Genomic DNA, 15,418 nt, shown 5'->3' on the forward strand with positions numbered 1-15,418 from the left:
TGGCTTCCACAAGCCCGAAATAAAAGCCCTTAGATTAAACAAGACAAGTAAATAGTGATTTTTCCTAGAAGTGCTGATGGAGAACTATCTCATTTGATTCATTCGTCATCCTCATTTTTACAGCGAAGAGGACTCAGCCAAAGACACATGAAGCATCCTCCTGTTCAACATGACTCAAAAGCCTGAGACGGACCAATCGAGAGTGGAAAAGACTCCAGATATGCTCTTTAAGGCGGAAAATGAACAGAGCTGAGGGACACTTTTGGCTCCTGCTCCTCAAAACAGATGCTTTCAGTGCGACGCCTCCTCACACACAGGTGAGAGGAGACATGAGGAGTCAGGGGAGAGGGCACAGCGGATGTGGCTCCAGAGGGGAGCCGGGTGCAGTGACTCCAGCCATCGCTCCGGACCAAAACCTGAGCCTGGGCTGGAGAGCTTCCCCTTCACCCGCAGATCAACTGGGGAGTATTAATGGATTCGGAGTGGATCCACTGATGGCTATCATATTTCACTGTTTTGACTCAGCGTGCACTGACTACCCAACACAAGCATCTGCATGTGCACCGCTGTGGTGCAATGCAGATGTTTACACCCATGTCTTGGTTGGTAAAATCCTTTTGTATAAGAGAAAAAAGAATCTCTTGGGATCAATTTAGCTCGATCCAGCAACAGTTTGATTTGAGGTGATTGTGATGGAGCTTAATGGAGTGAAATGCCTCCTGTTTTTCTTCCTATTTGACAATGTTTTCAATTCAGGTGAAGTCAGAGGTGGACGGTAATTATAAGGAGCTGGTTGTGTTACTCTCAACTGCTACACAAGCAGGTAAACAAATCTGTGTGTATACCACAACAACAACAACAACAACAGTCTTGACACGTTCAATACAGATAATTGATCATATCCACAGCTCACGCTAGTCACTCTGTCCACATCCTCTTAACATATTTCAAAGTCGCGCTGCATTTTATTCGTGTAGCACCAGCACCATCTAACACCAAGTCACACCCTGTACACAGATACTCACCACAGGATTTAACACAGTAACTTAATAAGCATGAGAAAACTATTGTTTCTTTTATTTCAGATTTCTGGACTCAAAAAAAGCCTCCATTAAAAACTTCCTGAGCAAAAATGTAAAAATGGTATTTAGGTTCAAGGAAATGAATGTATTCTTTTTTTTTTTTTACTCTTTTTTATTCTTCCAATCAGAACATAAATTATATAAGTAATGGTAATGAGTAATAATAATCAAGTTATTATATTAACAATTCTAGGTCAATATATTTGTTTTCTCTACTTTGTTCTCTAAAGTCTTATACATCTGTTAATTTCTATCATTATTTGCTTTATACATCTTTTTGGACTTGTCTTTTGTACCTTTTATTTAGTTTTTCTTTTCTAAAACTTGTATTTCTAACATTGTACATCTAATCTTGTTTCCATGCTGATGTTGCCATGATTCTTAAGCACCTTGGCTCAACCCCTGTTGTACTTAATGTGTTATATATAAATAAATCTGACTTGTCTCAAAAAGTTCACACTTTCAATGTTTATCAATCTTATGTGATTATAAAAATCAACATACATGTGCCTGAAATATGATTTTAAGTTTTTACTCGCAAACAAAATGAATTAATGTGAATGTCAGTTTTCTCAGTACTACATTAGAGCAATATTCAAGTGATCAAATCAGACCCTTTTAATAGAAATAACTGTATTAATATTTTATAACCTAGTTTTAAACATTTCCAATAATGTGCAATTAATTATTCTGAATTTTCCATGATAAGAAACATATAAAGCTTTTACAACTAAAACCAAAAAAAACTACTTTACTTCTTATTGAATTGCTCCAAATACAATTGTGTTCAGGTTGGTGTCTCTGAAACTATTTTAAATGTCAAAATATGAAATATATATCAGTGAAATAACATTTAGAAGATGATTAAGATATTACAACCTGTACAAATAGGTTTATTCTGTGCATTTTTGAATGACCTATTTAATAGCATTTAACAAGGCCCAGAAAAACAAAACAAATTCCAAAAATACAATAAATTACAAATCTTGATAAGTCCTCATTCCTTATCATTACAAACAGACATCATTTGATTGTTGATCCCATTATGCCTGTTTGAAAACTTTACACAACTTAACACAACTAAAATATATTGTATATATATATCAACAAACAGCAGCTGAAACTACAGCAGCTCCACAAAACCAAGAGAAGCCGCAGCAGGCCTGAAGGTGCTGAGCTCACACACTGCTCACATAAATGACTGAAACTCATTGGTTATATCTGTTACTTCACGTTAGCAACCATATATATTTAAAATCAAATGCATAAGAATAACAACAAGATTCATATTACAATTGAAATGGGTTGTTTAGAAATAACATAAATTAGGGAAATGTAATTTGAGTGTTTCATTATTAAATGCAAATTGTTTTCCTTAAAATGCCTGGTACCACAGACTAACTCATAAAAATCGTTATTAAAGAATTAATTTGCATTTGCTATATGAATTATGACAGTTACATTCTACACTCTACAGGACGAAAGTACACATTTTAAGCTTTATACGTTTTTTAAAAAGTTAGTATTTATGCTATAAAAGACAAATAGGCCAAAACAGATAGTGTAAAACTGTCACGAGGTTTAAAAATGAAATGAATTTATCAATTAAAAACACATTTGAGCTAAATAATGTGAAGTTACGCCTCCACGTGTCATTTCGCCCACTTCACACACAGTTTCAAAATGAACACCTGTACGTGCCCCGCGCTGCACGCACGTCCACAACACTAACATGGCGAGGGTTGTCGCCTCACAGGCCCGATCACAACACGCACGCGGGTTCCACACGCAACGATTTGGACCCACGCACCGACATTTGCTCCCATCTGATTCCGCCCTGCAGCGAGCAGGCCCATCATGGCAGCCATTATGAGGCTCTCCCAACATTTGCCATGGCCTACGTGCACATGAAGAGTGGGGAGTGGCGCAAGGCTGCTCTCTGCACCATGTTGCGCGTTGCAGCTGAAAGAAAGCCGCTCTCAGATCGAGCCACATCACAGCAGATCGTTCACTGCACATTTTCAACATACACACTTTCTTTGTATTTCTGATCCGCAGCGTTTTTGCACACGTAGCCACAAGAGCGAGCAGCGCAGGAAAAGTGTAGCCTGCACTCGAGGGGGAGGACCATGCTGGAAACGCATAAAGTGTGGGTCACGTGTTCCTCCGCAAGGGGCTTGAATATTTACCTTTTTGTCACGCAATGTAAGTCCCCCCCACCCCCCTGCTGCCGAAGGCATTGTTAAAGGAATGTCCTGCAACTATACGTGTAAGTGCGGACATAGGATCCACAATCTGGTGCCTTTTTAACGCATTACGCACGGAAAACGCTGCCTGTTTTAATTTTTAATAATTATTATCATTATTTCAGGGGCTCATTAGCAGCAACAACATTTGTTGTGTTTGTAAAGTCCGGATGGTACACAATTGCAAAACAACATAGCAGTGACGGGATTTCTGAGCAGGCCCTATATACGTTAGCTCACACACCACCTCTCGCTTTGCTGTGTCTCACACACACACACACACACATACGTATGTAACCAGGGGAGAGGCTCAGCTGATTGGTATGCATCTCATCGTACATTGCAGTGTTACAGTCAATACGGAAACTTAGACGCCTACATGTAGGGAACACAGATCCATTTAGATATACGTGTGCAGCAGCCAATAGGAAAGTTTGATGAATGTATATGTAATACGTGAGATTTGATTATTGCCTGCCTGTGTCTGTGTCTCTCTGTGTGTGTGTGTGTGTGTGTGTGTGTGTGTGTGTGTGTGTGTGTGTGTGTGTATCCATGTTGTACAGTGGGATAGGCCCTTCGCTGCTGCAGATCACGCGATAATGGCAGCAGCCACCGTGTGTTCTGCGGATGTCGGGACTAAACTGTTTCCCTGGCCGATTTCTTACCAAGCAATTGCACAACTTACAGAGGAAATAAAAACAAACAACAAACAACAACAAAAGCGTGGTAGAGATCACACACAGAAGCAGATAGAGAGGGGGAAACGTGCTTGCTATATTTCTCGGCGGAAGCCTACAGGTCACACAGTCTGCCATGGGGCACAGTGGTATATGAGGCGTATGGGCGTATGATACAATGTGAGTGGGTACGTGTGTGTAGGCCTACCGTAGTCTTTTGGGAACAGAGTAGTCTACCTCTATCACCTTCCCGTGCAACTCAACTTTACCTGTAAGGATGAGAATGGATAGTGTAAGAGAAGCTGTGCGTTATGACAGCAATAATGCAGGCTGCTGCTGGTGTGTAGGCCTCCACCATGCAACACTTTGAAATCACTTCACCCAAGTAGGTGCGTCCCCATTCAAACAGCCTGCCCCTGCTCCACGAGGAGGGCGCTTTACGCATGACACGCACGCCTAAACTCTACATGTTTACACCAAAACAAGCACAATGGGCCATTTTTGTATGTGCAGGGTCACAAATGGAGGGGGGTCGGCGGCCAAATGAAGCATGATAAGGTTATATATACATAGTGTATGTGAGGGGGGAATGGGCAGCCATGCTTTCCACTCCCACAACCCTCAGTGCAATGAGGGGTGTTTTTTTTCAGCTCCCAGTAAAGAATGCAACACGTAAAGAAGAGATGGTGAAAGGAGGATGACTTGTCCTCTTTTTTTCTCCGCTGTACAGTGGGTTAATTCTCCTGCCCTTTTAGAAGCAAATTGCCTTTGAATTTGCCTTTGATCCACTCCTCGGCGAAGCTTGCAACACGAGTGTTTTCCCCCCTCTCGTTACTATTACGAGTGGCCTGGCGCAGCACGGAATTAGCGTCTCACCTCGTCCCCCCCTCCAACTCGGCTACCTGTTTATTAGCTCTTTTCCTCCGGACCCCCGTGACCCACCTCCACGACACCTCGTAAAAACATGCCCAGACACCGGGGGAACACGGATCCGGCAAGTTTTCCGCGCTCGCATCGCCGTGCCGCCTTTAATAAAATCAGGATAAAAAATAAGTGAAAAATAATTATGCCTACCCACCGAAACCAGTCGCACCATCCCATACATTCCAGCGGGGCGATTTGCGAAGTAGCGCCCCGCACCATCGGAATCCCCCCTCGATATTATACGTTAAATGTTGCGCGTAAATGTGCGTTCTCGTGTCTTTTTTCTCTTTAAGGGGCAAAACGAAGCCCCGAGTGTGTCCCCATGCTATCGATCATATATCCGATTCCTGTTGGGAGAGCGTGTGCATGACTGAGCGTTCATATAAACTCTCATGGCACGAAATAAAAACACAAGAATAGAAAAAGAGGTTTAGCAATGATTCAGTATTTCACAGTTTCGCACAACATGCGCTCTTTATTTATTTTTTTAACGGATCTGGCAGTTTCGGATTCGTCTTCCTCCTCTGTCACCACCAGCCAGCATCACTTATCATAAAAAAGCCAACACTTACCAGAAAGAGTCTCTATCGCCTTTATGGCCGAGTTCTGATCGGGGAAGTCCACAAAAGCATAGCCGGATTTCAGCAAGACCTGCTCGGCCACTGGCAGCTTCCTCTCCCCGAAGAGCTGCTGCAAGTCCTCGACAGTGACCGAAGGACTTAAATTCCCAACATATAGTTTGTTCATGATCTGAAAAAAGGAGGAAATTAAAAAAAATCTCCAAGGGGTGTCAGGTCTTGTGGAGTGAGAGAGCGAGAGGCGATGATCAGGACAGTAGAAAAAAAATAAAGATTAAGATAAAATTTAAAAAAATAAAATTAGGGGGAAACAATCAGCTGGGATTTAAATAATAAAAATAAAAAATGCAGCAATCACCCCCCAGCAAATAACCTAGCAGTATGCGACCCCCCAGCACCAACTCTGGCCCTGGTCAAACTCTTTTAACAAGGACTGGGGGGGAGAGAAAAAAGTGTCGTTACGACGCTACTCTGGAGCCAACAAGCACCGCCTCTTAATAAAATCTCCCTTAAAATCACAAGAAAACACACACACACACTGTTAGTAGGTGCATGTTGGATCACTCCTGGTTTCCAGGGTATGAAAGTGGCATGATGATGATGAGGATGATGACATGGGTAACATTCAGCAAAAAGGATGGGCTTAAAGGAGGCGAGATGGGGTTATACCGTCTCCATCAAATCATAATAAGGGCACGCAAATTGAGTTGGGGGAAGTGAATGGCAATTTTTTTTTTTTTTTTAAGGTCTGTGAGGAAAATCAAGTCGCTGTCACTGTTCCTGTCAACCCCAAACAGTCACCGACATGTGTGTATTTGACTTATTTATGGGCAACATAGAAATATGGAGACGGATAGGGGAGGCCCCAAGACTCCTGTGTGAGATGTCACCCTAATAAAACATCTGACGTGATCATGTTCATGATTTTTGCAGAATTTGGCTGCAATTATAGAGGTTAATAAGTAAAGAATGCAGGAAGTGAAACCTGAACACAGCCATTCTTGTAAACTCTGACCTTGTGCAGAAGTAACTGTGAAATAAGACACTCTGCATTTTCCCAGTGGCCTCTACATTATTCCCAGGGGGCCACAGTTTGAGGGCACAGACCTTTAGCATACAGCACATGTCCCATCGAATGTAAATACTAAATTAAATGCAATGACTCTTGGTTTGCACTTCAACCTAGTGCTAGTGCTCCAACGTGCAACTGTACAACATGCAAAATTGAGCAAAACATTTATTTTTAGAGGCCGATAAGGAGAAGTGAGGGGATTCCTGAGTCCTGTGCAGGGAGTAGGAGGAGGAGGCGCCCTCTACGCAGTGTCACTCACCCAGTCTGAGATCATACTCCCAGGCTACAGATATTGTATAGCATCTACTTTTTCTTTTTTGTTGATGTAGGTGTGTACAAGTGGGAGTGTTGTGGGAGGGAAGGGAAGGGAAGGAGAGGGGGGATTTTCAAAATAAAAGCTGTAGGGGAAAGGCTGGGGCTGCATGACAAGGAGGTGGAGGCTGGTGTGTGTGTGTGTGCGTGTGTGTAGGCAGGCTGCAGTGCTCATGCATGGATGTGTAGTCTTGTACCTACAGTAGTTACCAAGGGGGGGGAGGAGCCTTTTCCCCTGCAGCACTTGAGTGTTTTCTACATGTGACTGGCCTGTGCATTGGAACATTACTGCCACCCCACTGTAGTGCAGAGAGAGTGCCAGCAGCAGGAGTGAGCATCCACTCTCCTTGTTTACGTCAGCGTGTGCACAGAGGAATGTCCGAGTCTATTTACAAAACAGCTCTTCAGTTACTTTTCCCGATGACATGCTGACAGCTGAGAGTCATTCAGACATGAGGTGGAATAAGAGCCATTCATTTAAAAAGTCATTGACAGCCCCAAATCCTCTCTAAATTCATTTTTACACTGTGAATTAAACAACCACTGCTTTTAATATGAACTTATTTGACAGTGTAGTTCAATTTAAACAGCAACTTATTTCAATAGGTTTTCTTTTGCGAGTAGATAAACACAAAAGTCACAACACACTTGTCCCTTCCTGTGCTGTCAAACCCAAAAAATTATTTCCACTGCGAAAGGAAAATGAACTAGGACTGGGAGGGATGTGACATTTGTGGAACAGAGAACAAACAACACACACATATATATGTGGTACAAGATGGAAATAAATAGGCGTGTGGAGTTTCCAAGGTGGGGATAACTGTTCAAAATGGGGGCGTCAGGTAAAAGAACCACTCGAACAAACTTGGATAATAAAATATTATTATAGTTTACGTCCTTCCAAAAAGTTCCATATCCTGTTTCTACCCCCCTCTGAAATTATGTTGTCTAAGAGTAAATTAACCATTTATTTAAGTGGTTTTGATTGAACCTTCCATTTCTTTTACTGCTTTTAGGAAATCTTTATATTTATATCTCATTTACTAGACATTTTCTTTTTTCCCCCCCCAAGCAAAATGTGATTTAAAAAGACAAATGCAATAAATAGTGCACATTATATTACAAAGTGCAACATTAACATCGCTACTATAGGAAACAACTACTTTTTAATGCCAACTTTTATTTAAATGATAAAACAAAACTAAAAATTGTAGAATTTTTCAAAGCTATGAGCCCCAGCAGTGAAATCCATTGATCTCCTTTGTAATCAGTAAAGGGACGGCTCTCAAGAACATATATTACAAATAAAATAAAATATGATCTGCATAGTTGGACCCTGCTACAGGTAAGGAAACATGTTTTGAATAATTTAGGTGTTAAAATGGAAAAACTACAGCAAAGACTCCAACAGGACATAGTGTGTCACATACTGTACTGTACTGTATGTCATGGATGCTGGATCAAGTTTGGACTCCTCTGTGCCCAGTAGGGGTAGATGTTGGACTTCAGTTCCTCACAGCCAGACGCTGCTCAGCGGGTCTCACCACACCAGCACGGTGAGAGAACAGCGAAGGAGTAAACACTGCTTGGTGAAATCAACTCGCTTTGTTCAGCCATGTTTAGTCAGGGATAGGCAATAGACATAAGCATCCCTTAATATAGAAAGTACTTTGAATTCATCATATAATAAATCAGGACATATGAGCCTGACAATCAGACTCAAGTCACATTTAGTTTCACAACATTATTTGAATTGCAGTAAAAATAAATAAATAAAAGATATGGACAGTGATTTAGTCTGACATAAACTGACACTTAATTGTTTGATAAACTGATGTATTGCCTCAATATTCCGTTATATCAGTTGGAAAATTCATGTTTAAAGTCGTCTTCTTTAATGGACTATTTCTAGTTTTAGTGGCACATACACAGTCACAGGTTTGACTGTAAAAGTAAATTCTACAGAATGCATCAATGTGGTAAGATGAAGACCTTAATGCATCTTTATCTTTAGCACAACAGGTTTGAAACAGCAAATGTTGCAAGGAAAGATGTCGTCATACCATTTTCCCAATACTGATACTCGGCCAAAACCGAGTAACAATGCAATACCAGTGCATTTAAAAAATAACTTTTATATGGTATTGTAACAGATGTATATGCAACTAACCCTTTATGGAAGTGATGATGGCTATTTACGATGCTTGTATCAGTATTGGAACATCTATAGTTGTAAGCCAAGTGTTGCCGTGCAGTAAGAAGGGACACAAGTCAAAGTGGAAAAAAAGGATCCTGATTTTAATCTGTTCAAAGTTGTATCTTCACTCAAATTGTATCCAAAAAAATCAAAACATTAATATGCCGGCTATGGCAGGGATGGTCTATAGTTCAAAATTAAAAACAGCTCAGGTCAGTTTACATTTACTGGTCATGAACATCAGCAAACAAATGTGAACATCACCTCATGAAAAAACAGCTGTTCTGAAATCAATCATTCCACTCAAACATTTCCTCCTTCGCTTGGAAAGACGAAGAGTTTTTGCTTGACGGTGACATTCAGTAACGACCTGTGAAACGAAACAGTCATAAGATAAATTCCAACACACTGCAACCTGTTGAATCATTATGAGTGAAATAGTGGATAATTCAAGAGAAAGACTCACGGGGAGAATAAGAGCGCGATCTGGACCGAGACCTGTAAGCACCTCTGTAGTACGGTGATGGAGACCTTCTTCTGAAACGAGACCAAATAAAAAATGTTTTCCATTTCAGATGGTATTGGAAAAAACAAACAGCAAAACCAAAATACAATGAGCTGACGTTCTGTTGGTTTTCATCATCACCTGTATGATCTGTAGCATTCCCTGTCGTCATAGCGATCATAGCCGCCTCTCTCGTACCCGCGCTCATACCCGCGGTCAGAGTCGCGTGAATGACGTCGAGGACCACTGGGACCGCCACCACCACCACCGCCGCCGCCACCACCTCCACCTCCACCGCCGCCGCCTCCGCCGCCTCCACCTCCACCGCTACACAGGAGGAGGAAAATATTGAGTTATACGTCTTATTTTACATCTGCAAGTCTTACTGCTCTTATCTAATCGTAGAAGGCCAAGATACTCCACATGCGGCCCACTGTTTAGCCATTATGTGATAAATACAGGATAATATGGGATATTCAGAGGGCCTGTACAATACTTTGTATTTTTTGAAAAAGAGAAATACAATTGAAGCAGTATTTAAAACGTTTATCATTATATTGGTTCAATTATTATGAGAAAAAAAATAGTCTTTAACACTAAAAATGATAAGCACTACTTTTTTCTCTTTGACGGGCTACATTTAAAATGGATACAAAATAAAACACCACATTAAGCACATTTGTACAATAGAGGAATTAAGATGAAACACCACAGGAGGGGTTATAACATGAATGAAAACCTCTGTATGGTGCAGATGGCTTACTATGTGGGTCGGCCCATGTAGATTCCAGGGGTTGGGGTGTGAGGTCTCTTTGTGATGGAGAAGTCAACCCGGATCCTACGACCGTCCAGCTCCATGCCATTGGCTCGCTCCTTTGCCTGGCAGCAGACAAACATATGACTTACAGTTTAGCACCCATAACATATTTCAGGAACCGTTTGGACAAAGGACTCTGTCAACGCATGTTCTCACACCTCTTTGGCATCATTTGTATTTTCGAAGTAAACAAAGGCAAAGCCCCTGGAGCGCCTCGACTGCTGGTCACACACAATGCTGACATCCGCCAGGGGGCCGTATTTGGAGAAGACATCCCTCAGATCCCTCTCTGTGGTGTACAAGCTCAGGCCAAACACTCCCAGGCAGGCGTTTGGGTCGGGATTAGTCTACAGTTGGAAAGACGTCAAGGTCAGGTTGCTGAACAAGCGTTTCGAAAATAAAATGGACAGAGATAGATGGATTTGCCAAATAAAGAGCCATTCAAACATTTACACGGTTGCCGATGTGCCTGCGGCGATTGGACATGGGGGAGTGGCTGTGGCTCCTGCGTCGACGCTCTCCACTGTAGGATCTACTGCTACGAGATCGACGATGATGGGACCTTGAGCGGGAACGAGATCGACTATAGTGTCTCCGCGAACCACGGTGGGAATGGGATCTGTACAGACGGAGACAATACATCCACATTCATATTAACACTTCTATGGCTGCTTCAAAAGACAGACAAGGATCTTCACATCCTGTCTCACAGTTCATAGAATAGAGATTATGCTGTTGTAATTCCATAGAAAACTTGACTCACCCAGACTTTGACCTGGACTGGGACCGAGATTTGGAGCGGGAATGGCGGGAGCCTTCTTTCGAGCGAGCTGGGGAGTGGCTTGCGGATTTCCCCGAGGCCGCTGGGCTCGCACTCCTGGATGCGGAGCGAGACTCCTGAATGGACCACACACACCAACACACATCCTTTAAGTACCGATGTGAGGACAAACTGAGAAATTTGCCTGAATATTTCTATGTAATCAAGAATCAAGACTAGCCTGTATGGAGTACAGAAGAGAACAGAATTTACAATTGAGAATTAGGACAGAAGATTAATATTTTGTGTAGCCATGGATATAATAACATTAATATGATTACATTAATGTGTATAATGAACAAAAATGTGTCAGTTTTCTTAAAACTGTAATGATTTAAACTAGTATGAGTGAAAAGAACATGCACGCAATTGACAAACAGACCAGAAAATTACTTAGCGCTGTGATCTTAGGCAGATTACTTCCTTAACTTCATTTCTGTAACTTCATTACTTCTTTCTTCAATTGTCTTACTTCTTCTTACTTCCCCCATCTCACACACTGCCCATACTTCTTCCCTCGTCATGTTTTAGCATGCATTCAACAATTCAGCTTCACACATCTGAGCTTCGTATTATAGAAAATAAAGTGGACATGAGACTTCTTCTGCTTTTTCTTCGTCCAACCTTAACCTTTATGAAAAAGAAAAGGATGAAGAATATATGACTACAATTAAAACTGCAACCTCATTCAACTTTTAATGTGTCATTTATAGGATCTTACACATGCATGGGAATGTTTCACATAATGCAGAAATCTTCAGTGTTCATTTTACAAACATTTCACTTTCAGTGGTTCTACATTCACTGTTGAATCCCATCAGCCACTTTAAGACATGTAAAGCATTGTAGGTGCAAAACATTTCATCCTTGATGTGTCTCAATACTTTGTTACGTCGTCAGGAAAACAGAACAATTACAACATACACCTTCATAAGATGGCACAATTATGATTACATTGAATCTTTTTTTTAATAAATACATTGGGTTCCTTAATAAAGTTGTCCCAATTAGTCCTGTTGACATTACTTCTGAAAAGTGGCCTTTAAGGCATCAAAAGTGCATTTCAAACCACTGAACATGAATGTCTGCTGAACAACGCCTTTATCTATTTCAGATAAATTCTGGCTTTTAAAAAAAAGCCCAAACGACCTCAAGATTCTCGCCGTCACTCATTTGTACTGTCTTTCATCACTGATGATAAAACAGCCATGAAACATTTCTAAACTTGCATGTTCATCAAATAGCCTCTAAATAATTCACTGTGATAAACTGCTTCATAACATTTGAAGATTTCCCATGAGGCAACACAACTAACCACACGAGACCACTTCTAGTTGATCACACTAGTGGAAGCTGGTGTGCAAACAAAATAGGTTGTTATGCCAGCAAGCCACTGCAAACTGCATGTCCACAGTCAATGTGGGCAGCAGTGTCTACAGGAAAACACTTGTCTAACAAACCTAAAGGTCATTTGACAGGAACAAGAACTGTGTCCCATGCACATAGCTTGAACCAGCGGTACAGAAAATATATTAATAATCTACGTTCCTCCCCAAAAGAATATCACCCATTTACATGTATTCATTATTTGGGCCTGTGACCCCAGCCACATGCAGGCAAAACTCAAACATGTACAGGACAAACTGCCCCATATGTTTGGCTTAAATCGGGTTATTACAGTAGATATGTTCCGATACCTATACCAGCAGCAGAAATGCCTTTAAATCTGCAAATCTCAGATCGTGCATCTGCGAATACATGAATCAATCTATCATTTCGATGCCGTGATTTTACCGTGTATTACTTTCACCCAGAGAAAAACCTGCAATTTTCTTTTCCTGGAAATCACTTATTCTCTGCTGCTTCAAAACAGCAATCGCACTGTTCTGCCACTGGCGACTACTATTTTTGGAATGGCGAAGAAGAGGTGATTTCTGATACCGTAGCATTTGCCAGAACTAGCTAAAATATATGCAATTTGGCAATATTTAATTCTGGAAAGTCCCACATGTAAAACTGTGACATGTACTGTATGCAAGTCTTTATTTATTGGTGTTCTTTTTCAGCTATGACTGTCGAAATTGTTCTTTGGCATTCATGCTCTGTATGCGTTTCTATTTTTCTAAGGGGTTTAACTATGTTGCCCTAAAACAATGATAGCAATCATCGCTTCCTTACAGGGTTAGTAGCATATAGCTATTAAAATGCACTGGTATCACTACTCAGTATCAGCAGATCGGTATCAGGAAGGGAAATGGTAGAGGAACAGCTCTATTCTACAGGGCTGTGCGTGCAGCATGGGGCTTTCACAGAGAATATATACAGAAGTGGTGTAAATCACAGAAGTGTTTTCTATCGTGCACAGACGAGCTGGTCAGTCATCTGACAGAGGGAGGGAATCGAACTGTGACTTCCAGCCACGCAGCACACATTTCACATGTTCCCCCCGAGATCTAAGGCAATGGTTGAATGTGCGAGTTAATACAAATGAGTGAGAAGACATCTTGAGGCCGTTTATTGTTTTTCTTAATTGTTGAGATGTTAAGCATTATTAATTATTGACTCAGGTTACCACGCCAAAAAAAAAAAACACACAGTGATTCATGCTACTAAACATAACCACCCCCTCCCCCCGAAAAAAAAAACACATTACTACATGGATATCCGACGTATCGTATCTGAATGCAGTTCACCAGCATTTTATAATTACTACATTAAATCCCTTCTAAATGTCGACAAAGACACATTGGCCCCCTCGGTGTCTGCAGACGGTCGCTGTGACTGGCTAATTGTTCATCAACGTGCTCGGCAAACTTCTAAGAAACATGCTAAACATCAACCTTTCAAACGCGTCATGTTAACGATAAACAGAGACACCATCACTGGGAATGTTCTCGGGTTTGTTATTTTTAAACTGGTTAATCCGTCGGGTTAGGGTTGACATTCTCGTCGCGGTGCCTGCGCTGCACGCCTCCTCCTCTAGGCCCTGAGGACTAGCTAACACCGCCAGATAACGTTAGCCCGTTAGCTAACCATTATAATGCGCATACACACACTGTACTATGCTTTTTACTACACCTTTGCTGTGGGTATATATTCGTAAGATAACGTTGGCTGATCAATATTATACGATGAGAAACGTATGTTCTACGACTATCTCACACGGACCGCATGATTAAGCTAGCTAGCTAACGTTAGCTAACCAGCACTAGCTAAAACAACATGACGACCAGCTCCACACAGACGAGTCACTTCAACGCTCCAGATGAAATGAGACAGACAACGCGTCAATAAAAGCGCATACGTACCCGACCCTTTCCGTTATCACTCATTTTAGAGACAGTGAATATTTTTACAGTTCAGCTAGCTACGGTCCACAATGTGTGTGTGTGTGTGTAGCAGCAGCTGCGAGGTTTTAACGGTAGCTCCTCCCACGAGCTCGTGAGCTGCTACCACAGACTCTACACTGAACCACAGGCTGCAACCGAAACTCGTTAAGAAAACCACATATTCACGATTTAATCGAAATAAAACCGGTTAGGGCGTGAAATGCAAGCGACCATCGGTGTGAAATAGATGAGACAACATAACGGCTCCAATAGAAACCAGACATACTGGACACATTTCAGGAAGAGGCAAGAGATTCCAAAGATCTTTAATGATAAATACAACGACAGTGTGCCTGTAGATATAACAGGGAACACTTAACAATATGAAGTTAAAAAGGATTAAAACAATAAATAAATAAAAAATCTGTATAAACAAGGAATTAGAGAGACTAAAGTTTAGTCAGGGAGTTTCAAAATTTGTTCTGTACATGAACCCGTCTCCCACCCAGCCTCAAATTATCAAAACATTGCTTTGTGCCTTATGTAAACATGTATGTCTGAGTAATATATCCAAAAAACAACTATTTTAATTTAACAGTCATTAATATTTGATTTTTATCAGAGACACCACTTTTGTCAAGTCCACTCATCACGATGGAAAAACTTAGGCATTTGGCTGATGTTCTACAAATTTTCTTTTTATAAAAATAAAAAATAATGATTTATATGGAACTTCTCAAAACAATATTATAAAGTGCTTAACAAGTATTAAATGATGTGAAAAAAACAACACAGTGTGAGAAACTTAAGCAGGACCAACCATTAAAAAGAAAAAATAACATTAGGTGAAATCAGAGGA

The 15,418-nt window shown here is 41.1% G+C and overlaps 2 protein-coding genes across 7 annotated transcripts in view; both read right to left on the reverse strand.

Moving 5' to 3' along the window:
* The window catches only part of igf2bp2a (insulin-like growth factor 2 mRNA binding protein 2a), a 47,692-nt gene extending 41,604 nt beyond the window's left edge, over nt 1-6,088 (reverse strand). Inside the window, exons 1-2 of one of the 3 annotated variants that reach the window (XM_035175384.2) lie at nt 5,502-6,088; nt 4,214-4,274 (exon numbers count right to left, since the gene is read on the reverse strand). In XM_035175384.2, coding sequence (XP_035031275.1) covers nt 4,214-4,274; nt 5,502-5,676 — 236 coding nt within the window. In that variant the 5' untranslated portion in view covers nt 5,677-6,088. Of the gene's footprint in view, nt 1-4,213; nt 4,275-5,083; nt 5,213-5,501 lie in introns of those variants that run through there. The other 2 variants (XM_035175386.2, XM_035175387.2) reach the window with 2 other exon arrangements.
* Nucleotides 6,089-9,168: 3,080 nt separating this feature from the next.
* Nucleotides 9,169-14,685, reverse strand: tra2b (transformer 2 beta homolog). Of its 4 annotated transcripts, none has more exons than XM_035174585.1 (8): nt 14,539-14,685; nt 11,174-11,307; nt 10,864-11,029; nt 10,569-10,757; nt 10,357-10,472; nt 9,735-9,920; nt 9,555-9,622; nt 9,169-9,458 (listed from the first exon to the last, which is right to left on the reverse strand). In XM_035174585.1, the coding sequence occupies exons 1-8, from the start codon at nt 14,560-14,562 to the stop codon at nt 9,448-9,450; spliced, it is 894 nt and encodes a 297-aa protein (XP_035030476.1). In that variant the 5' UTR covers nt 14,563-14,685; the 3' UTR covers nt 9,169-9,447. The 4 variants fall into 4 exon arrangements, with proteins under 4 accessions (XP_035030476.1, XP_035030475.1, XP_035030474.1 ...); XM_035174584.1 differs by having other exon boundaries at nt 9,555-9,625; XM_035174583.1 differs by having other exon boundaries at nt 10,858-11,029.
* Nucleotides 14,686-15,418: the final 733 nt, after the last annotated feature.

The sequence above is a fragment of the Hippoglossus stenolepis genome, chromosome 13, assembly GCF_022539355.2.
Source record: "Hippoglossus stenolepis isolate QCI-W04-F060 chromosome 13, HSTE1.2, whole genome shotgun sequence".
In the NCBI taxonomy this organism is placed as follows: Eukaryota; Metazoa; Chordata; class Actinopteri; order Pleuronectiformes; family Pleuronectidae; genus Hippoglossus; species Hippoglossus stenolepis.

Excerpts from the sequence above, each read along its gene's own strand:
- tra2b (XM_035174582.1), bottom strand. The coding sequence starts at position 14,562 with ATGAGTGATAACGGAAAGGGTCGG. Across the intron at positions 11,308-14,538 it reads GTGATAACGGAAAGGGTCGG|GAGTCTCGCTCCGCATCCAG; the intron begins GTACGTATGCGC and ends TGGTCCATTCAG. Across the intron at positions 10,758-10,857 it reads ACATCGGCAACCGTGTAAAT|ACTAATCCCGACCCAAACGC; the intron begins GTTTGAATGGCT and ends TTCCAACTGTAG.